At 43.0% G+C, this 24188-nt stretch overlaps 1 protein-coding gene across 1 annotated transcript in view; it reads right to left on the reverse strand.

Moving 5' to 3' along the window:
• TANC1 (tetratricopeptide repeat, ankyrin repeat and coiled-coil containing 1) overlaps window positions 1-24188 on the reverse strand; it is a 43234-nt gene that overhangs the window by 10722 nt on the left and 8324 nt on the right. Inside the window, exons 3-16 of the mRNA XM_027695845.1 lie at window positions 20251-20454; window positions 17113-17214; window positions 15152-15273; window positions 14041-14227; window positions 9609-9866; window positions 8918-9037; window positions 7300-7581; window positions 6710-6873; window positions 5261-5492; window positions 4649-4815; window positions 2780-3387; window positions 1947-2055; window positions 1612-1734; window positions 535-801 (exon numbers count right to left, since the gene is read on the reverse strand). Of these exons, the coding sequence (XP_027551646.1) occupies window positions 535-801; window positions 1612-1734; window positions 1947-2055; window positions 2780-3387; window positions 4649-4815; window positions 5261-5492; window positions 6710-6873; window positions 7300-7581; window positions 8918-9037; window positions 9609-9866; window positions 14041-14227; window positions 15152-15273; window positions 17113-17214; window positions 20251-20454 (2945 nt within the window). The remainder of the gene's footprint in view (window positions 1-534; window positions 802-1611; window positions 1735-1946; window positions 2056-2779; window positions 3388-4648; window positions 4816-5260; window positions 5493-6709; window positions 6874-7299; window positions 7582-8917; window positions 9038-9608; window positions 9867-14040; window positions 14228-15151; window positions 15274-17112; window positions 17215-20250; window positions 20455-24188) is intronic.

The raw sequence follows: 24188 nt of genomic DNA on the forward strand, positions 1-24188 counted from the left end.
ACATTGGGGGTTAAAAAGTGCAGTGAAAGGCCCGGAGAGGAGACCTGGAGCACTGGGAGAGAGCAGCTGCCACTCCTGCTGTCCAGGGCAGGCAGGGACACCTGGGGAATTACAGGCCAGGCAGCCTCACCTCAGTGGCTGGGAAAGTGATGGAAAACAGAATCCAGAAACCACTGCCAAACACAAGAAGGTGACCAGGAGCTGTCAGCATGGGTTTGCCAAGGTGAGACGAGGCTTGGCCAGCTGGACAGCCTGGGGCTCCAAGGGGGTGGGAGGGGGAGTGAGGAGAGCTAGGGATGCTCTCAACCTCAGCTTTAGGGGGCTCTGACACTCCCTCAGTAAGACAAGTAAGCTGATGAGAAGGTCCTGTAAGTGCACAGTGAGGTGCACCCCAAACTGGTTGAACAGATCTGGCAGAGGGTTGTGATTAATGGCACAAGGAAAATGCTTCACGGAAGTCTGGACTGCCCCCCCAGGCCTATATCTGATAATTATATATTTCTGTAATCAACAACAGCTTTCTTAGGCCTTTGCCTGACTCTCCTGGCTGCACACTCTGCTCACCTTTGCACCTCTCTTACACAGCAGTGACACAATGTTCATGTGACCGGCAGCGGCTGCGTAACTCAGGGCTGTCATCCCGTTTTCTGAGGTTCCATCAATAGCAGCTCCAAATTCTAGTAGAAGAGTGACCACTTCTTCATGCCCAAGGTGTGACTGAACACACAGCACTGGAGCATTATTCAGTACTTCGGTCCTGTAATTCACATTTGCTCCTGCCAAAATCAGCAGCCGACTCACCTAAAATTTAATTTAAACAGAACAATATATTCCTCAGATCTGTCTGAATTTGACACCTTGATCAGGTGTTATTTGCTAATTTTGATGCAGATTTTACTGGCAGACATCAACTTTATCACATATATAGCAATATATGAGTGTAAAATCTTCTCTTAGTAAATAATTACTGTATTACTGACCAACACACTCCCAATAGAAGACTCATCTCTCCCCTGAAAACTCATTACTCTCACCACAAATGCATGTGTGACTGAAGATTTAAGTAACTGTCTCCATTAAGAGAGAACCAGACTGCATAAAAAGCAATCTCAAAAAAATCAGCAAAGCCTGTGTGTGTGTTCATGGACATGCACTTCCCAACCAAAAGGAGCAGCTGGCTCCAAGTCCAGCTCACCAACCTGGATTTCCCTATCTATAATCTGGGGATTCAAATAATAGTGCAAAGTTATGGCATTTTACATCCTCTCTTCTCACAGCATTTCCCCCTGTTCAAGTGGCACGTCCCCACAGCAGCAGACAGGGCTGAGCTCTGCCCAGCGAGGCCAGAGGGATGTCTGAGCCCCAGAAATGCACCCACAGCCCCTGTGCTGCAGAGCAGGCCTACAGCAGAACCAGGCTAACCCTTCCTGCCATCAAAACCATCCAGGGAAACTGCTCTGCACTTCAACCACAGCTTATAAAAGCACATGAAGGCTTGGTACAAAGGAGTTCAGTCCAGGTGTGAGCAGCTTTTCTGCTGAAACTTCAACACCAACCAGTGCAGCAGCACCAGATGAAACGCTGACTGCATGAGAAGGCTGATTTTCTTACCTTCACATTGGGTGTGTAGATGTTTCTTAGAGAAGCCAGGGCTGTGGACAGTCCATCAGTACTATAACCAATCCACAAGGCTTGGAGATGACTGGAAGAAATTCCGGTCCTTTTACTCAGCCCCTAACAGGAATGATATAACAGGAGATCTCTCTCTAAGATTAGAAATACTATTGTGATCTACAACTCAGTATAAAGAGAAGTAACAATTTGGTCGTTAGCACTACCAAGTATTTTGCATAAGCTCCTAACAAATTATTCAAGGAAGTCAGAGGAGAATCTCTATGACCCATTCTCATGAGGAGGTAATAAAACTACGAAGTTGCAAGCTTTACCTTAAAAATGTGAGCTTTAAGGATGTGATGACCAAGTTCCATAGTTTGTTGGCGATTTAACTTTCCCTCTTGTCGAGAAAACATGAAAGCCAGTAGAGCATGTCCATTCCTGGTAAAAAGGATTGAGAACCACTTTTATAGCTGTATCTCAGTAAATATCCTAACATGTCTAGGTGCCTGTTATAACAGCTCAGCTTTGTCAGACTACTGAAACACACCATTACATCTGAACAAAATTCCTTCCATAACGAAATAAAACAAAAAGAAAAGAGGCAAATTTTGAAGTTGAAACACAGTCCTGGTATTTCTCTGCTGTCCCCTTGCAGGGGGCCCATGTCAGCTTGACTCTGGTTTACTGCTCCCTTTTGTGTTCTCGAGCCAGAAACTGCAGGCATCTGAGAGAGAAGCCAATTCTTTTAGAAACACAAGATCTGTATCCTTTTGAAATTCGAGATAAAATGTGAATTTAGTAATTCTACACCTACATTAGTGGTGGTCAGTGTTCTAGAAAACAGTGGCAGTGCCACAAGCCTGAGGAAACAAGGTTATTCTTAACAATTTTGCTGTGCTAATAACAACACAGTACTCTCATTTCTCCATGAAGGTAGTAGCAAAGTCAAATGTAAACTTGTGACTTCTACAGAGTCAATTATGCATTGTAACCTTGGACTTCAAGTCAAGTCTACCTCTAAACATATAAAAGTTTTAATTTTGGAAAAAATTAGGGGTACTTATGCTTTAACATCCCTCTTTCCTCTCACCAGCTGTTGCAATCAATTATACAAAACACAACTGCAGTTATTTGAAACCAAATTACTGCCTGTTTTATTTACCTTGGCTCACATAAGAAGTCAGTATTTTCACCATCTGCTCTCCAGACAAGCCATTCCCTGAAGGAAGGATGGCAGAACATGCGTGTTTTGTCACGTCTTTTGATCAGAAAACACGAAAGAGCTTCCATCCTCTGGCTGAAGTCTTCCCACTGGTGTTCCCCATTTATCTGTCCTGCATTAACAGCCTGGAAAATCTGCTCATCTGTCATGGGATGCAGGGATGCCAGTGCCACATTGAGGATGGGCTGGGCTCGCTCAAAAGCAGAGTTTGTCATGAACTTCATATTGCACTGCAGTAAGTACAGCTCTGACAGAGACACAGGAACAACCTTGTAGCTTGCACTTTTGATTACTAAGTGACCCTTTTGGAAAAGATCCAGAGTGAGTTTCAAATAGAGATAAGATCCCAGGCTTCTCATGATCAGGTGGTTACTCACTTTCCCAATAGTACCTGCATCAGCTTTTCCATTTAAAGATATGTTGTTTATGATTTCCTGGCTGCTATTAATTCTGTACTGAATGTAAGCATTCAAATCATCGTGAATTTCTTTGTTGTCTGGAAAATTGTCCAGGGATATTGCAACAAATGGTAGTGAACTTACTACTTCCTGTGAGGGGGAGAGGAGAAAAAAAAAAGAAAGAAAAAACAAACCCAGAGGCATTAGAGTATTCCAGCACTGAGAACTCCATGACACATCTCTGCTGTTTCTCTTCTGTAGTGAGTATCAGACAAAGCAATTTAGTATCCCTGTGATGGCTTTGCAAATCCCATCCCCTGATAACAGGCAGAACAGTACTTCTACATTTTATCAGTTTTCATAGGAAAGTATCAAATATTACAGTGACCAAGCTCAGCAGTTGAAGTGGATGAGCTATAGAAATGATCACTTCAAAACAGAATACAGTCACCAGAATTAGACCCTAAGACAGGCCAGGGGAAGGGGCAGGTAAGAGGAATGATATGTTAGGTAGGAAAGATTTATTAAGAAGTATCATAAATGACGAGAGAAAAGCATCTCCTTTTCATTTTATCTTCCAGTAACAATGTACCAGAAAGGCACCACCCACACATCCCCAGCCCAGGGTGGCTGAAGGCAAGTGCCAAGTGTGGCACAGTCTGACACTTCAGCAGCTTCACCTGAACATATTTTTATGTAAATAAAGATCCAAAAGATCTTTATTTTAAAGAAAAGCTTCTACAACTTTTAACTTCAACTTCTTACCTAAAGTAAAACTTCTGAAGTTTTAGTTTAACATTTCTAAAATTAAAGTTTTGGAACTAAAAACTTCTTGCATAGAGGTTTCACAAGGGTTTAAAACAAACTTCTCCACACTTCCTCAACACAAAAAGGAACTCTCTATTCCACTTTATGCAGTTACATGGATTTCTAAAAGCTGCACTGTCAGGCCAGTGAGATGTCTTAATCACAGACACACGTATCCAGACAGGGAATAGTCCCTACTGCAGGAAATAAAAAAAACTTTAATTGAGAAATCAATCAACTCTTCAGGCAGTTAGACACTCCTAGTGCTCCTGGCAGCAGAGATGGACTGAACTCCAGGAGGCCGTACTGAAGCACATCTGCACCTTGCCATGGCAGTCCTGAGGGCCAAGGGAACACACTCCAGTTTCACCATTTCTTATCAATCCTACTGGCAGACTCAAGAGAGTGATTCACTACTAAAAAGGCCTCCAATATCATATTTGTGCACTGCACATAAACATGTGACAACAAAGGAAGGAAAAAACCCAAGAGATTTCACTTTGAATTCCTGTAAACCCAGTATTTTTCATAATAATGCAGCTGCACCAATATAAACAATTGTTTTGTCTTTAAGGGTAAGAAAAGAGCTAAAAGGTGTTTTTACCTGGAAGTTAGTTCTTACAGTCACAATGAGCTTCAGCCAGGGAGGAAACTTACAGATTATACTTGTGATAAATGAAGAAATTGTGTCACCATAATCAGGTTTATGAAATTCAGCATCATTTAAACCATCTACCAAAATTATGTATTCTTCCTCAGGAATCTTCTGCTCTGAAATGTGAAAATAAAAAAGGAAATGATGAAAACAAATTCTCCCATTAAATGACACATTTTTGTCATCAAATTTTTATCCTCATCCACTCTGCAAATTCCTAGGCACAGCCAATTACAAGAGAAAACGTGACAAAACTCAAAAGCATCTGAAAACAAAATCCTTTAATGTGAATGTGCAGCCTTAACGTCAAGCTACAGTTATCCTTCAGTTTTGTGGCAAAAAAAAAAAAAGGTAAAGTTTCCATGACCTTTAGTAAGTTTCATAGAATTTTAATTTAAACCACAAATCAACCGTTGAAAACCCACCTATTATTGTTACAAACAACTACCACAATGAAGGAATGATCCCTTTCTCCAGGAATACTCTGCTTTCTTTAGCTGTGATTTCTTTTCCCCGCTTCCTGCAGCTCAGTTCCCATTCCCAGGTCCCTGCTGGCTGTACCTTTCCTGAGGTGTGTGAGTGGCTCCAGCACTCCCCTCCTGAAGGCCGAGGCGGGGTCCTGCACGCAGGAGCGCAGGCTGAGCAGGCTCTGCAGCTGGGGCTCCCTGCCCAGCAGCTCCCGGAACGCTGCCAGCCCCTGGCACCGGCACAGCAGCGCGGCCACGCTGTGCACGAACTCGGGCACCAGGCACGTGTACGTGTTGTCAGCCTGGCAGTAGTGATAGGCCACCACCTGCACGGGGGGGAAACCAAAGAGCATCACCTTCCCAGTCTTTCAGCTGGGCACTAGTTAGTGTAGTTATAATAAAGTGTTATTAAACTTCTCTCTCATCGACAAAATACTCCGGTGTCAGATCCAACCCCGCAGGCCTGGGTCAAACACAGGGAGGAAGGCAAAGGAGGAGATTTTTGACCTTGCAGGGCATGCAAACAGGAAAAGAAACCAAAGTGCCACATTCCGGCAGGAAAACAGCAATTGGAGATTGTGGCATTTGGATACAGTGGGGAAGCAGCTAAATAACTAGGCACTACAAGAGAAGTAACTTGAGGCTGTGACCTATTAGCTGGGATTTAACAACACTGTGTCTCACACTGTACCAACCAAGGACTAATTTGATCATCATCAGGCAGAAGTAAATGACAGACAGCTATTAAAGACATGCTCACATAAGCCAATGGAGAAATGGGACAACTAAGTTTATTCTGAGTATTGCAAAGGTGTGTATTACTTAAAAATAAACCAGGACATTAGCCATATTTCTTTGAAAAAAAAAAAAATCCAACCACAAGAAGAACATGGTGTCACAGCAAACAAAGAAAGTCTGCACTTCAGAGGCTTTCATAACACTGCTTCTAACTAACACATATCACTTTAAAGACTGCATGTGCTATGATGTTTTCATCATAACTACTCGTATAAAGGATGCAATTCAGACATTCATTATTTTTACTACTTAAGCAAAAAATAACACTTAACATAGCAATCTAATGCAAAAATGACTTCAGATTCTCAGAGTGTGGAAAACAGAAGAACCACATTCAGACTGAACCTGTATCATAGCAGCATATATAGATGGATTATATACAGACCAAAGATTTTATTCCCCCCCCTCAAATTGCTTTTGGAAGGTACATTGAGCAGCTCCCTGGAAAGAACACACAGCCCCCTTGGCAAGGAAAGGATCCCAACTTCCCACAGCCCCACAAAACTGAGCAGAAAGTATTAACCTGACTCTTTCCAAGACCAAGAAGGATCCAAGTGACCCCCTGAGAGGCAGCAGAGGCAGGTAGCTGGTCTCACCAGCCACCAAACAGAGCCATCCCACAGAGGTGCCCCGGTGACTGCCCCTCTGCCAGCACTGCCTGTGCCTCCCAGAGGGCTCTGCAAAGCAGTGACCCCACCTGAGAGCTCCCCAACACTCTGAGTGTCTGTGAGCAGTGAGAGCTCACCTTGGAAGCAAGGCGCCTCACAGCATCTCCCGCCTGAGCTCTGGATTCAGGAGCAGCAGGACAAGTCAGAGTCTTCACCTTAATGTCACTGGTACTGGGGTCACCTGCTGGAGGGGCACATGGGGGTAACTGGCTTAAGGGAATCTCCTGGCAGGAGTCACCATCTGCAACAAACACAAAAGAGACCAAATTTGTCGGTAGCAGGCTGCTTTTTAGGAAAACATCATGGAGTGTTTTTACTGCTAGAGTAAAAATTAACACTGAGAAATAGCACTACGAGAAACTTGCAATTAGTCTGATAAATACAGGCCCACATTTGCAACTTCACAATTTTAAAAGAACTCAGCAGACTTTAGGTCAAAACTACAGAATTACTGAAAGCAAAACCATGGTGATGTGAAGAGTTTCCTTCAGAAAACTACACATATGATGCTTCACTTAAACTAACAGTTATTATATTACTGATCTCTTGGGAAACAAAAACAATTTATCACTGCTATTATTAATAATAGTAATATTTCAAGTGTCAGTAGGGGAACATGTGACTCCTGCTGTCAGCACACTAACCCAAACAAGGAAAAGGAACCTACTTTTGGGGGATGAACTGGGGCTGTTGGAAGCGATTTGCCTCATGCGACTCCCGTGGCAGCTGAGTGCCACCAGCCGTGAGATGACAGCAGTCTTCCCAAATCCCACGTTTCCAGTGATGACCACTCCCCTGCTCCCTGCTGGGTCAGGACTCTGCAGCTTTTCTTCAATGGCCTGGAACAGCCAGTCTCTCCCAACAAACACCGAGTCTGTGGTTATGCTCGGCACCTCGAACAGCAGCGGCTTCAGCAAAATGTCCTGGGGCTTGTAGGGGATGAAACGAGCTGGGAAGAGGTGGCAGGGAAGAAAGTTCATTAGAAGAAACTTGACATGCAATAAAACAGCACAGTTTCAGAAGGGAACGGCATTTAGTGGTCACAATCTGACTTTTTAGAGCCTTCATCATGAAAACAATAAAGACTGATCTGCTCAGTTCAGGTCACCTCCATGACCTGAATTAAACTGTATGAATTTAACTGTAAAGGGAAGAAACTACAAGTATAATTTGGTGACTTTTTGACGACTGAACTGGAGTTAATAAGTTGCAGAATCTGAAAAGTTTTCTTAAAAATGCATTAATAATTCTATAAATGGGGAAGTGCCAAATATTTTTCATTTCAGAGTGAACATGCTGCTGAGCATTTCAGTGTTAGGTCTTCAGATCTGTAAAGATACTTACAGAGAAAAGTAGAAAGAATAAATAATTTTTTCTGCTTTAAAAAAACCCTTCATTTTAGAGTAATATTAAAAAAATTACTACCTCCTTGGTTTTTGTACTTTTGAAGTCACAAGATCAGAAGTTACATGCTTGATTACTTGATCTATACATCAGGCAAACACCTGACAACTTAGAGAAGAATTTGGGTTTCATTGCACAACATATATTAAAATTTATGGGAATAATAATGTTAACTAATAAAATGCTCTAAAGATTCATTACCCAAATCTAATGTTACACAGATGCTGTTTCAGCATCCAACTATGACTATGAAAAGCCATCAGTGAAAAAGCACAGTATAGTGTCTACATATTCTTGCAGAACATTCCACCTGAGGAGTCTTTCTGCTGTGCCTTTTGCAATTGGACATGTCTGTCTCGTATTGGCCTCATTAGCCACCAGCGTGCTTGTAACAAAGGTGGATAGAGCCTTCCCAAACCTTTGTGTGCGAAGCCTGGCCATGATGATGATGATGATGAGTGTCTACATATGATCTCAACATCAGTTTTACCAGGAGTTTACCTAAGATTTTTCTTAAGTAAACTTTCAATGGCTTTTAATTGCCATTGGTTGTGACGGATGCACAAGCATTCAGTTCAAGCTCTGAACCCCAGCACCGTGCAGGGAAAAGTGTAAGCAAGCCTCCCATCTGCAGCCATGTGGAGTGATGTGTAATGAGCACCCTGAAGGGCTGTTCTTGAGGCTCATGCACAGGACAGGACCCCTGCAGGCCATGTGACTGTGCCAGGACAGAGGTAGCCCTGTGTGACTGTGCCAGGACAGAGGCAGCCCTGCAGGCAGTGTGACTGTGCCAGGACAGAGGTAGCCCTGTGTGACTGTGCCAGGACAGAGGCAGCCCTGCAGGCAGTGTGACTGTGCCAGGACAGAGGTAGCCCCCTTACCTTGGTGCTGTGCTCTCCCTCCGGCCGCGCCGTGCCAAGGCAAGCGAATGGACGTGCGCAGGGGAGTGTTCCTCTGGCCATCCAGGTAACTCAGATCCTCCAGCTTGGTTGAACTTGTTGCTAGAGTATTAAAGGACTGAAGATTATTATTTATTACAGTTCTTCCTCCACATGGTACTTACAGAGAAGCTTTTCTAGACAATGGCAGCAAAGCCATTCATGTCATAACATTTACAAAATGATTTTCAATCAAGTTCACTGAAGATTTGATTGTTTTTTCCCCATTTAGATGGCCCTCACATCTGCCCTTACTTCCTCATTTTGCAAACAGTTCTCACATTAAGAGTTTCCTTTTTCACCGTGAGAACAACCACCTCAGCAAGGTCAGAAGTGTTAGGACAGGGTCAGGTATTACCTTCTAACACACCACCTGACCCCACACAGAATCCTGGAATAACTGATGGACTTTCCAAGTCCTGACCTAACCAATACCTAGCAGAAAGCACAGTAACAGCCCTCTGGACGACAATTTTAAATAACGTAGGTAATGCTCATCTCTTCAGTTCAGAACAGAGGCTTTTTTCTTTTTGTCCTATAGAGACACTTTCATACTAACAATGTAACTACAGAAAGATTCAACAGAAATGTCCTACCATTAAGAACATCCTTGTTTTCTACCTCAGGACTTTACCTGCAACGGAGTTTGGACGAGGCATTATTAGAGAGCCAGAACTCTGAGCGTAAGGAAGGGGACCCTCTCCTGTTGGTATTTCCTTTGGCAAATTCTCAGCAGATCCAAGGGCCTCCTCTTCTGCAACTGGTGAACAATTATCTGTCCTTCGATCACGACTGATGCCATGATGTTTTCCAGCTCTGAGACTCCCATCCTTGCTCCATTCCAAACTGGATCCACTACGATCATCATTTTCTGATGAACTGGTTATAGTAGCTGAAAAAGAGGGAAAAAACCCAACTAAAGTACACACCAGAGGAACATGGCACACATGTTAGAACAGTCACTCTCAAACAGCATTGTGAAGCATAAATGATAAAAATTCAGTGTTGTTCAGGTCGGTCTCACCTAAAATACGTAATTACACCAGGATGACAAACAGCCTGCACTCACATACCTGGCAAACTGATCTCGACAGAGACCTTCCAGCAACTGAGCTATTTACTGCTCCTTTCTTAGCTACCTACCACATTTTACTGTCAAGAAGAGCAAAAGAGGCCAGACACACAATGTAAAAGAACCAGCCGAGTATATTAACAAAATTTCAAATGATATTAAACATACTGATTTAAGTTTTTAAAGGATTTCAGTGTGCTGCAGTATACAGTAAATCAGAGGGTAAAGAAAGGTTTTTTTGGGGAGGTTGTTTCTGATGTCACCAGGAAACATTTACAAATAATTTCTCAATACTAGGTGAAACCTTCAGGCAGTAAGATGTGCTTATACTGCTATGAAAATTTCTGATGTTGCACAATGAGCAACACAGATCCAGAGGGATCCTCAGTTAAAGGCAGCTGAGAGCACAGAGGTGTCTTTGGATTCTGTTACAGAGCAGTGCCTTCCACTGCTGCAGTGACTCCACTGAGACACCACCAACTGCATTAGCCAAGGATCCAAATGTTCCACCTTGGTGGCTGAGGATTATCAGAGTGTGTCTTTAGCTGCCTGAGATTGCATTTAATCAAGGCCTCCTGCAGAAACTGAAGGTGTGAAGAATTTGTACTTCTGAAGACCTACTCAAGTACTGTTTCATAAAACTGCTCACCTCTTTGCCTAAGAACAGATATACACTTCTTTGGGATGTTTAATATTGAAACTACTCAGTTTCATTTAAAACTTTTTTTAATTACTTAATTTAAACTCTCATAAAATAACTGAACAACAAATATTTATTAAAGGTTAAGCCAACAATCAGTGCATTTTGAACACTTTAATCAACAGAGGAAAATACAATACAGGATGAAAGAACATCAGGATTAAAAAACCCCATAAAATAAAAAATCAGTACCAGTTCAGATAATAGTATCTATGTGAACTCTGGGTCCTCCCCAGGCTAACATTTAAAAGCTAAGGCTATATATATGGCAATTCTACACTCAAGTGGCCAATTCCTTAAGTAAAACATTCTGGCATACTGGAGCTGCAACAAAACCCAACCATGTGAGCAGCTCCTGGAACTGAGCCTCGTCCAGGCAGGGGAAGGACCAGCTGTTCTCCTTCCACACCACCTGCACTGCAGCTTCAGCCCTGAAGGATGGTGAGGTACTTGTACAACTCTGCATTCCTCCAGCTTAGGCTCACATTCCTAAGGAATGTAAGATCTGATGCTTAAATTCGAGAGCTTGTATTCTAAGAAGTACCAACAATATGATACACAATTTAGAGGCAACAGAAGAAAAAAGCTTTTCAGGCACCCCATTAATCCTTGCACACACCTTAAACTGTATTCTGTATGACAAATTATTTCATTTTGATGGTCGTGTCAAAAAAATCTGGCTCTTCCTGAAGTACAAAATGTTTAAACCTCTGATTCCTCCTGGAATGAAATGCAGCATCAGGAAACCTGGCTGCTCGAGATTTTGTACTGAAACAGGGGCAAGGATCCAGCAAAGCTTACATTCTGGCCAGCAGCCCAATCTTTTCTCCTACTCAGCTCATTGCTAAAGATTAAAACCTGCCTCCACTACTATTATGTCAAACTCAATAGAAGCAAAGAAGGATTCAGCTACAGCAGTAGAACACTGGAAAACTAAAGGAAACCTGAACCGTAACTAAAAAAGAGGCAAAGGGAGAAAAGACACATTTCCCATCAGTCTGCTGGCCCAGAAAACATAGTGGGAGTAGAAATACAAAGGAAACCCACGTAAGTACCATGAAAGAGCAAGATATTTTCATGGCTGGATGAACGTCCTCAAAGACACCAGAAAACATATACTTGCTAAGCATAATTTAAAATGCACATTTGCTACTAAAACCAAATTTGAATGCTCAGACACATTTGTATATAAGAAGAAAAGCCCAGGTCACTTATCAGAGAGATGCCTCTTCTTTCCTTTCTTGGTTTTATGCCTTTGCAGATGCAAGGGGTGCTGCCATGGGTGGCCAGGGGCTGTTCAAATTCTCTCTGAATCTGAGACACGAACAACAGCTCCACAGAGCAGCAGCAGATGATTTCATGTGGCCCCACAACCATGAACCACACATTGCCTGAAGGAGCTACACAGAAGTTCCCCCCCACTCTAGGAGTTTTCTCCTCTCTGCTCTCACACTCACATACTTCTCAACTCCACCATCCTCTATTCTGCCTGTATAATGAAGGACTTTTTTTCATGTTTCTTTTATGTTTGAAACTCCCTCCTTTTCAGTAGTTTAAATAAACTTTTATCACTGTGTTCTAAAATATTTTCTTTAAAATATTAGTACTTAGGAGGTTATAAAATGATGATGTAGTTGTCACGCCAATACACTATTGTAAACAAAACACGAGGCTAGTTCTGACCTTATTTAGAACATGGATAGACTGACTATTTAAAGCTTGTAAAGCCTGGGTAGTAGGTTCACACAGTATCTACATTTGTGCTCTTTTTCCAAGAGCAACTGATATACCCTTTCCTTTACATCAAGATGTTCACACTGTCTCAAAAGTAGATCTTGCACCAAGCTGACCACATAAAAATCTGCAATGGAATGAGTTCACAAAATCATTTTCTTAAACTGAAGCACTGAAGTTTCACACAAAAGAGTCTTTTGTTGAACGACAAACATGTCTTTTAGGGTAATGGATCAGTAACAATAATTTATGTCAAAACTTACGACTATTAATTACCTCACTTTATAATAAAATGCAAGAGCAGCTATAAAATCAGAGTGAAGTGTCACCAGAGGGATCATCATGGCAGAATTCACAACAGCAGGGAGAGAGCACTTGCACCTGGAATTCCTTGTCCAAACAGAAGTTGTAAATAGAAAAGCACTAAGTTCACAGTCAGAGGCAATCACATGTCTTAAGGTTACTTTGTCAAATCCAAGCATTCCAGATCTAAAACTGTTTCCATTCTTCAGCCTCCCTAAATTCACTCAATCAGCTGGACTTGACTAAAACCAAAAGTTCTCTTTTGTGTATTGAGATGTGTTAGGGGGCATTTTGAGCTTTGGTTTTGTTGGCAATCTTAACAGCTGTTAAAAACCAATTTTAAAAGGAATCACTTGGTTAAAGAATCAGCATTAAAAAAAGACTAAACAAATGAAGAAGAATAAACCTTCCTACAGCAGTTTATAACATGAAAAATATGCTTTTAACGTCTCAGTCTGACCTTCCAGAAAATAACATTAGAGCTTGTCACGTGAGTGCCCAAAGGTGCAGGCAGGCAGTGGTACAGACAGAGACCCACTGGGGCAGGGAGCAGGAACAGGGCAGATGGTACAAAGGAGGCAGAAAAGGAATTTAATATTTTCTTTAGTGTTGATCAGACTGGCTGAAATACCCAGCTGGGTGGTAAAAGGAGCTGGGTGACAGCTGGGCTGTGAGGGTGGCTGCCTCTCACCATCACCAACTCCCCACAGGAGATGCACGTACACCCTCAGCTCAGGCATCTTTCAGTGGAGAATCACACAACTGCACCTCTTCCATGATGCCCCATTTTAGTTTCATTTTGATGCTAATTACTCAAAAGTCTGCACTGCTTTTAAACAGACTGATTTGATTCTCATAAGAAGTCACACCAATTTATTGTTTCCTCAGCTGGAAAGTAAACCAGCTTCAAGCTCTGCTGTGCTTCACCCTTATGAGAAGCATTGAAGAGACCTACATAATGGAAAAGGAAAAAGGCAGAAGAAAATAAGAAATGGAGAAAAACAGAGGAAATTAATTCTTTTAAAGGAAAACGTGGAGAAATTAGAACTGCACCAGGAAAATAAAAGAAGAGAAATGCACACCTAACAACAGCAACTGAGCAACTGTTACAGCCAAGAACGAGATTTCAGCCTTCCCAGCACAGAGGATTTGAAACGGGATCCATGGACAGCGCAGGAGCAAACACAAGGACGTGCAGCAGCTGTTCAGACCTGTACAAGCAGGAGGACAGTGCTGTGTGTTCCCTGAGGTGCTCACCTATGATGCCACTGTCCTTGCTCTCCAGGGTGGAGCTGGGGGTGCTCACGGTGCCGCAGGGGCTGCCCTTGGCCGCGGCTTTGCCGGCGCAGCTGTTGAGGGTGGAGCAGGGGCTGTCGGTGCTGGGAGATGTGGTGCTGCTGGTCAGGGTGGAACAGGGACTCACTCCTCGGCTGGGCACTGCACACTGCCGGGGGAAGAGCAGGAACACTCACTCACAGCAGCAGGACACAGAGAGCCACACACCTCCAGGGGAGGCACGGTGAGAACAAAGCAAAGAGCCCATTGTTCAAGGAAAAACTTCAACGAGTGGAAGCTTTGTCTAGATTGGGAATCTTAATCTTTCATATTACTCTTAAAAAGCGACCTCTGAGCTAAAAAAAGGAATTTCACAGTTCAGTGGAAGAGCTGCAGTGAGGCAGTTTTCTTCTCTATCAAACATTTTACTGGATATCCTTCCCTCCACCTCCTGTAGCTATTCTTTGGACAGAAACACAGAACTGCAGTCTTATCCACATTTCACTATCAAGGAAACCCAAACTGATGCACTAAGATTTATGAGGACTGGGAATAAAAGTAGATAGAGTAAGGGGCAGGAGCAGAGGCTGGCAGTTACTGTGAAGTTCTGGTTAGCAGATGACTTCCATATGGACAGTAGCTGCTTGCTTCTCTCCAATCCCTCTACCCCAAATGACAGAGAAACACTGCCACACTGACATGAACTTCTCAGGAAAAAGCAAACACAACCCTATCCCCCAGCATGCTCAGAAATCACTGAGAACAAAAGGAAAAAAGTTCCTCCTAAATACTAACGTAAGGCCAAGAGAACTCCAGAAGCCATTCACATTCACAGAAGATTAGATTTAACCTCTAGAAATGATGGGGAGTTTACTCAGTTTGTTTGTTTTGAAACTGTGAGTTGATCTTCCATTCTTAAAAAACCACTTGTTAAAATTAAAGTACAATTCTATTATTATATGTCTATATTTATATGTCTATTAAAACAGATTGTATTTTGGTAAGTATCAAGTAACTGCAACCAGGAAATAGGGGAAATAACATTAGTTCTCTCTGAAATGTGATGAACATCAAATATATTTCATTATCCTACCATAACTTCGTTTTTCTCTTCCATGTGAGCAGAAGTTGGAATCCCTTCCCCCAGTAAAAAACCCAATCTTGTCATCAATTCTTGTGCTGCAGGAGAACAGCTCGAGTCTTTGTCAGGCTTTGCTTTGGAGAAGAGAGAAAAAAAGGTGGTGAAGATTAGAGTCTTGTATTTGGAAACTATTAAAAGAGGTAAAAAGAGTACAACCAAACTATCCATCAAACTTTTAATTGCTGGTGAGTCTTGGATCCTCTGCATATCTGCACAAATCTAGGGGAGTTAAAACCCACCCTGCCAGTCAAAACAGAAATGGTTAAGTGCAACCAGTTCATCCCTGGACTGATGAGCAACTTAACATGACCATTTTCCCATCTGCAGCACTAAGCTCAATGCTATCAAAGCTTAGTGGCAGGTTGGGATTCTATTTCTGTAATGTCAAAAAAAGTAGAGGTTAATGACACAGATGTTTTGTAATCTCACAGTTAACACTACAGCTAATACCACAGATTTTTGTTTTGCCTGCTATGCAAAGGATGGACATCAGTTCCCAGCTCTTCTGGCTGCAAAGATATTTAATTCTATCAGTACAGTGCTTTGAAATGTCTTCTGGCATCCAACTGATATAAGAAGACAAAGTTCAAAATGAGGCAACCTCCACCAAAAGCAGCCAAGCCCAGCTGCGCCCATGGCAAACGCCTCTCGCTAATGGAATCTCACAAACAAGACATTTCCCTTCTTCCACTGCAGCAGTTTGGCATCACCCACCAACCTGGGACCATCTGCTCTGGCAGGAACATTTACAGAGCATTTATTTCTTTTGTCCATTAAAAATATATATATATGTAGGCCTGTCCCATCCTCAGGCATAAACAGCTAATTGAGTAAGGAGCATCATCCTACCACTCTGAGAACCATCTCCTCTCAGGAACACTTAACCCAGGAGCACCTGCACAGCCACTTCCCTAACAGCAGGGGTTTTACTCTGCAAGACTGAATTATCTGATTCTCACTTAATCCCAAAAGGAGGAAGTCTATGAAAGTAAACAGCAAAAGATTTTTTTATCTCAGAATTTTCACAAATTGACAGGCCTTCAAATATTTGACTGGAAAATACATTTTCTCTAAAAAATTGCCATTTTAAAGTTTACAATTAATCTTTAAGTCACAATCCTGAAGTTATAGAGTTTGTGAAATCACAATCTATTATTATTATATTTAAATTATAACACTGACAAGTCTGAGTAAACGTTAGGCACAGTACCGAATTCAGTCAGTAAGAGATCAAAGCCTGAGGTGTTCAACCCAACAAGCACTGTTGGATCCTTACACAGCAGAGGTTAGTGCTGATCCCCAGCAGTCTGCCTGGGAGTACAGCTCTGTGAGAGGAGGAGCATCACCACATGGTCACCTTCAGATTAGGGGGATGAGAACTACAGCCCTCCCAGCTGCACCTAAAACTTCAATGTCAGCACTAAAAGGCTGTGAAGATGAAGGCACAAGAGGGACCAGGGTAACTACACTATATCAAACAGACGGTGAAAACAACTACAATTAGATCTATATTTGTTACTAGGTACCAAAAATAAGAGCCTTTTTCTGAAAGAAAACATTGGTTTTTAAACTGTAGTTTCCTTTAAATGACAGCCCCAAGAACTGAGACAAAGATAACAGGGGTGTGATGGCAAGCACCTCCCAGCCACAGGCCCAGGCAGTGAGCACTCCAGACCCCACTCTGCCCTCCCCACAGCTCCTGCACACACACTCACTGTCAGTGTGCACTCTAGACCCCACTCTGCCCTTCCCTCAGCTCCTGCAGCTCCTGCACACACACTCACTGTCAGTGAGCACTCCAGACCCCACTCTGCCCTCCCCACAGCTCCTGCACACACACTCACTGTCAGTGAGCACTCCAGACCCCACTCTGCCCTCCCCACAGCTCCTGCAGCTCCTGCACACACACTCACCGCCAGGGCTGGGCTCTCCTGGCTCCGGAACCTTCCGCGGGGGCACTGCCGCCTCTCCGGGCACGCGCGGGCTTTCCACATACTTGGGCTTCCTCACCGGACCTGCAACGGGAAGGAGCCGAGTGGATCCAACTTTTCCCAGCTGGATCACAAGTTTCCTGTGTCCTGTATCCTCCATGATGCAAAAAAAGCATTACTGCTTACACACAGCTGCTGCTGTAAGGAGCAGTGAGCTGCTGTGCTGCCACTCTTGCGAGAAACACACACCCTGGGCTTTTTGGAACACGAGGAAAACAAACTCACTGCACATGGTGTGTAAGCTGCAAGCAACTCAAGCAGGTTGGCTTCCCTCCTTTCCTCCTTCCTGCTGGTCTGTAACTCAGGACTGCACCTCAGGCTCTCACTGTTCCTCCTCCTGCTCTGCACTTCCCACCTGAACAGAGCGAAGCCCCTTCAGGGAGCTCTGGAGAGGGACTGTAGGGCTGATGCCAACTGCACACATGGCCCTGGTAAATGGGCTTTCATGTCTGCAGGTTGGGTCTTCAAACAGCATCCCTCTCCTTGGCTCAATACTCAAGGCCACTCCAAAGCTCTCTCAGACATCCCACACTTTGTTTATTAAAACCCCACAATACATTTAGGATATGGCATTTCAGCCACAAAAAGCATCCCATCTTTCCTTCTGGCAGCAGTCTCAGATGCTACATTAAGTCTCTAAAAACTGCATTGATTTCCTGCTCATTTTCCTGAGCACTCTAAGGCTGATGACTGCTTTGAAAGAGAAGTTGTATCTCTCTCCTCCTTGGCCTCAGGCTCCCAGGGTCACACTGTCACAGAGCTGGGAAGCTTGGCCGTCCCATCTCAGGGTGTTACTCCCCCCGAAAGCTCAGAACTGACTGTCAGCAGAGGGGGCTCTTCCAACACTACTGCCTGACAAAAATAAGGGGCATTGGCCCTGCTGGAAACAGCAAAAAATTTCAATTCCATTGAAATAAATTCACGTTCTTTAAGGAGACAATAGTCCACACCTGTCATTTGTAAGCAGAAGTGTAATCAAACGTATCAAGATTGAACAACAAAAAAAGCAATCAGTCTAAAAGAACCAGAACAACATGTAGCAGTCATGTAAAACTAGATGAAAATGGAAATATCTTCGGGATGTGTTTCTAATACTCATGTTTTAAGCTATGAAGGAGACCCTTTACTGAATTTTCTTCCTCACAAACTACTGTGGAAGTGACTTACAGTACTTGCAAATCTGACATACAACATTGCAACAAGTATGAGAATTCATGGTAAGTTTATTTTCATGCACCAATCTAGAACAGGTCACATGAATTAATAAATGGATGAAAAAGGACCCATTTAAATGTGAACTGTATCTGCACAACAGGAACACTTTTCCAGAAGTGTAAGATGGCTGAATTAGGTCTGATGGAAGGTTCATCTGGGACAGGGCTTTATCAGCAGCAAATGGCAGAGAGGAATCCAAGTAAGGGAAAGCCAGTCCCTGGTGGGCTCCCGTGACTGCTGTTCAGGGCCTCACCATTCCCAGAGGCAGAAGTGGTCACCTGCTATTCAGGAGTTCTGGATGGATTTTCCCTCCGACAACTCAGCCCGGCCCTTCTCTCCCAGCCTGCCCCCTGTGCAGGTTAACCCAGCACCACCTCACACTGTCCCTGCACTGCCTCCTTCCCCTGCACCTGTCCTTCTTCCAGGCAGGCAAATCCCAGGGCAGTCTAGTCCAATGATTCCTCCTCCAGCACCGTCCCACACCCCCAGTGGGTCCTGTCGAGCTCTGTCCTACATCAACTGCAGATGTCTGAGGTTGCACCAGTTACACCAGACTGCTCTAGGAGGACAAACTACACATTTATACAATTCCAGAACAATACTTTTTTTAAATGATCTATTGCTTTCCTAGTAATTCTTCATGCTTTTTTGACTGCAGAAAAGCTGATTTTTCAAAAGATGATTGTAACCTGTGCATCCCCTTCCTTTCCCTCCCATCAGCACTAAGTGGAGCTGTACTGATCCTGGGGATTGCCCCGTGCAGGGGCAGGACCTTGGACCTGGGACAGGTTACTGCATGCAGGAGGAACAGCTCCCAGAGCTCTCAAGGGCAGGGCACAGAACTGCAGCTGAGATGAAACCGGTTCTCTGACCTAGTCTAGTCTCAAGTAATCAGGTATGCTGATAATTTGTTTATTAATTAGAAGATTTAATTGAAGTGGCTCAAAACTTTTATGTGAACTGTCAAAACCAACCCAAAATTATTTACGTATAAAGCAAGATTATTACTTTTAAATTTTGAAAGGAGAAAAAAACCCACTATTGATAGGCAAGTTAAACCAAGAATACTTTTTACAAACTGTATTAGCTATCCTACAGCAATTCTGTGCACAATGGTTTTTCTTTAATTTTACGTAAAATGGGCCATTAGCCAAGACATTTCTCAGTGCTGACAAAACCCACCTTTCAACACTCTCTGTTCCCAGACTTATAAACCTGTTGAGTGTCTCCAGGGGCAGCAGGAATATGGACAGTGTCACTTGGCTGCCCAGCTCTGCCCCCAGTGAACCCAAGTGATGCTGGTGTGCTGGAATGATCTCCACGCACAGAATGCTGATAAAAGGAGCCCATGGAGCCCCATATTTAGCCTGGCTCACACACCACTGTGCTGGCACCACTGAGGACACAATCCCTGAAAATTATCAGCTTTCTTGGCACTTCCACAGCAATTTGTCTATTAATACATTTATGTTTGGAGATAGGAGTGAAATAAATGAACTGAAAAAGGTACAACGCTGACTCTCACACAGTCACTAACATATGCATAAACAAAGGGCTTTGCAGCAGTCCTCTACCTGATACACTAATCAGGTATATAACTGGACTTAACCATATTCAGATAGTTCAATACAAGTATTTGCAATATCAGTTAATTTTCTGCCATATGAAATAATATGTTCTATTTAATATATTCTATTTAATAAGCTTTTTTCCCTGGGAACACGCACTGCTCTTGTTTTTGTAGCAAAAGTTCAATATGATTTTACTGTGTTACTTTATGTAACATCTGTCAATAACTGAGCTAACAGGCTATGAAGGTTTGAGTAGCTCATTGTTTCCCTTTACCTGGAGACTTCTTGCTCGCCCTGGCCTGCAGGAGGTAGGGCTGGCGTGGCAGCAGGGGCGAGGAGGGCAGGGACATCGACACCCCCTTGGCCACGTTCATTCTGTAGGTGTCCTCGGGGCCTGGCTGCTCCCCCGGGGGCAAATCTGCACCGGGGCCAGATGTGGCTACAGCCTGTGAGGCATTCTCTGGGCAGCAATCACCTGCTAAAAATAGAATGTTGTCATCCATTAGCTGATGTGCCAAAACAAACACCACAGAGTTGCACTGAAATACAAGTATTTAACACGTGGGAAGGTTTGCCAGCAACAACCGAGCATGACTCGTCTTACTGTGCCCCCTCCACTGCAGAATCCAGAGAACCACAGAAAATTGTAAATACGAGTAAGCAACATTTTCATTTACTGTACTACAGACAGAAAGGGGGAAGAAAAATCTCACTTTCAACAGAGTCAGTACTTTCTAGGTTTCAATCCTAGAGGTAAGTTTCCTATGAAGACAAAGTATTTTTACAGCTAAAAAGGTGTTTTAGGATCACTGTGATAGCCTGAAAGTCAGGACCACCTGAAATGTCGTTTACTGAACTAGTTAAAGGAGGAATTTAGTTGGGTTACCCCTCATAAGGAATGAAAAGGTAGATCACTAAAAGGTACACTCAGAGATGGCCAGTCTAAGATGTTTTTCCACTTTGAGGAGAAACAAAGAGGCTAAGGATTTTTTTCCTCTGTTTTTTTTTAAATCAAACTTTCATAACAGCCGATTCAATCATGGGTTTAACATTAGGTGTATTATTCTTTATTATTCAACACAGTAATGTGAGTCTGCATCACAAGTTGTTGAAGAACAAAGACAAATTTGTGATATTCCATTTTTCCTTTGAATATAAGCAAAAAGCAAGGAAGTAGAATGGTAATGCCACTAAATATAATTAGAAAATACTGGAATTCTTGGTAACAGCTGTTTACCAGACACATTGCCAGGTTGTAAGTTGGAATTGTATTACCACCAGGTAATACATTATGTTTCTAACATAGCAATTTGACATGACACTAGAAAAATGCATGAGAAACAGCTGTCCAAATACAATTTGTTACAATACCTGACTATACACAGAGGCCACATGCTGATAAACACAGAAACCCCAAATTATTTGTTACTAACCTTTAGGTTAGTAACTTAAAACATTTTAGCTACCAGAACAATACTTTAAAATTACATGACATTCTTGGTGCCTACCCCAGTGTAAAACTGGCGATGCCAATTCTGGAGCAGGAGGAAAATGACCTCTCTCAAATTTGCTAACAATGTCAAACAAACACATAAGGGAAGGTCCTGTGAAACCCCACTTTCTTTTTTTTTTAAACCTCTGAGTTGTACATTTTCCACTGCCAAGTAGCCTCTGGACAAAAAGCTTTCATAAGCATCAATCAACACTGGAGTTCTTACTCAGTGGTCAATGTAACCACAGAAACAACTTAATAGCTTTAAAAACCACACACAAAAAGCTCAAAGAATGGAAATCAAATCCCAGTTTAGCTGCACCTAGGGATGCAATTCAAAGGCATAATCTGATTAACAAACTACTTTTCTTCTTTAGATACAAAAAGATACAAGGATGGCTGACTAAAGTAATGATTTTGTAGAGCTTAATATCCTAAAAGAGAACTTGAACTTTAAGATTAAACTAATTCTACTGAATAACGAAAACCTTTACAGGGTATATGTCAGTATTAAGCAAAATAAAATGCATATAATTCTTCATTCAATATAAGTTGCTTAGAAACCAGAAGAATGCCAACTACTTTATCAAAATATGCATTAAAAGAGTTTGGTGCAGATGTGGGAATTCAGATTATTTAATGTATAATATATTGCATGTATATATATGTATATTTCATGTATAATATATAATATATATTACACAGCCTTTACAACAGTGAGAGCTAAAACAATGAACATGCAGAGTCCTTGAGCCTGGACACAGAGAGTGACTGCAGAGCAGACAATGTTCCATGGATTCCCTCAGCAGGCCCTGCTGGGTTGGTCCATTCTGTCTTTTTCTCCCTTAACCTATCTACTTAAGTGAAACGGAAAACTCTCAACCCACTGCAGAAAAACATCCCTCCAAAGCCGAGGGAGCCAGCGCTGGGATCCCGCAGTGCTGCACTGTGACAGCACTGCACAAATCCTGAGGAATCTGCACCGGGACGGCCCCAAAGGGTGAGCTCAGCAGCTGGAATTCCCTGCCACTCCAGAGGGTGAGATGGAATTAATGCCCTGACACAGGAGGGCAGCAGACAGGTCGCTCCCTGAGCTGCTGCACAGGAGGCCTCCAGTCCCTGCCCAGCACGTGTCCCGTGATCCCTCTGTGAGAACAGCACAGGCAGCAGCTGTACCTGTACCACCCACACTGCAGAGACACTGCAACAGGAACAGCCAACACTCAGGTGTGCTCACACGTCACTCCTGTCTTACCCAACTCCATTCTGCTGCGTAGAACGTGTTGCACCCTAACAAGTGTCAGTAAGAGATGAGACTTACAAGTAGGTTTGGAAGGAAATTACAAGTGGGAAAAAGAAAACAGTTGTGTGGCTCGAGGAAAGGGATCCATCTGGAAAGCCCATTCCAGAACGAGGCATCACTATGCCTAAGTAGCAAGAAACTGTTTAGGGAGTACCAAAACCAGTGGGTTTGGTATTTTAAAAAACAGTTTTTGATGTTCCATTTGCATCTGATCTTTCAACAGAACTGACAGGCAAGTGTACCCAGGACTCTCTAATGGCTCAGGGACTGTGTATAAGGTGCTTCACTTTAACTGTCAAACACTGATCACTGCCCTGTAAAGGTTCTGTGTCTCTGGAAACCGAAAAGCTTCCATGTGTGTTGTCCATCCCCAGTGCTCCAGGAGGGATGGGGGCCCGGGGTGCCAGGCTGCCAAGGGAGGGCAAGGCAACCCCACTGCCCACACTGCCCAGCCCTGCTCAGTGGGGCAGTCCACAGCCAGCCTGCTGGGGCAGGAAACAGCCTGGCATGGAAAATACATGCATGAGGGAAGAGCAACATTTAATGCATTTGCTCTTAAGACTCTGGAGAGACCAGAAAAAGGGAGAAACTAGCACGGAATGGGGAGAAAACTCATTACAGCCTGAGTAAAGGAAGCAGTGAAGTGCACTGAGCGAGAAACAACCCAGGCACCATTAGAATAAAAGGTTTAAATGGACAAGCTTTGCCAACTCTGCTTGTACTTGACATTATTTGCCCACTTTCTGGCATTTATTTCTGAACTCTGGATTACTTTTTCAGTACACAAAACACTAAACGTTCTCTTGTAGCTCTTACTTAAAAAACCAACTAATTTTTAGAGAAGAGGTTATTTGGACCACTGAAGTGATTTCTATGTGTTTCAAGGGCAGAATCTCTTTTTTTTTGGGGTGGGGAGGGGAAGGTTTGTTTATAGGTACATGGGATACACCACTGGAATTTGCTTCTGGGAAAAGACATTCACCACATTAAATACTCAGTGCTCAGCAAAAAAGTTTAAACTCTTAAATAACTGACAACAGCAGCAGAAAGTGGGCAAAGCAACACAGAATAATCAAAACCATATTTTAAGCATGAAACAATGCTTCTTCTGTTGCAAGATATTTTTAGAGTAACAACAAAAAGTCAAACTGAAAGTTGAAAGTATTCCAGCCCAAGTTCAATGTTCCAGACAGTGGATGTGTACTTCATGCACCACAAAGTCCCTTTGCACTTAAAATTCAAAGCCTAATAACACAGAGAGTTTGGACAGAAAAAGCCAATTAAATTTGCACATTTAGTTTTAAAATGCAAACTTGTTTTCTTTAATGGCCCTTCCATCTGGCAGAACGGTACGGAAGGTTTGATGCTCCCAGCTGGGTTCTGAGTGTGTCAGCCAGGAAGCTGAGTGAGATGCAGT

Source organism: Neopelma chrysocephalum, unplaced genomic scaffold (genome assembly GCF_003984885.1).
Source record: "Neopelma chrysocephalum unplaced genomic scaffold, ASM398488v2 Primary Assembly neopelma1_103b, whole genome shotgun sequence".
NCBI lineage: Eukaryota > Metazoa > Chordata > Aves > Passeriformes > Pipridae > Neopelma > Neopelma chrysocephalum.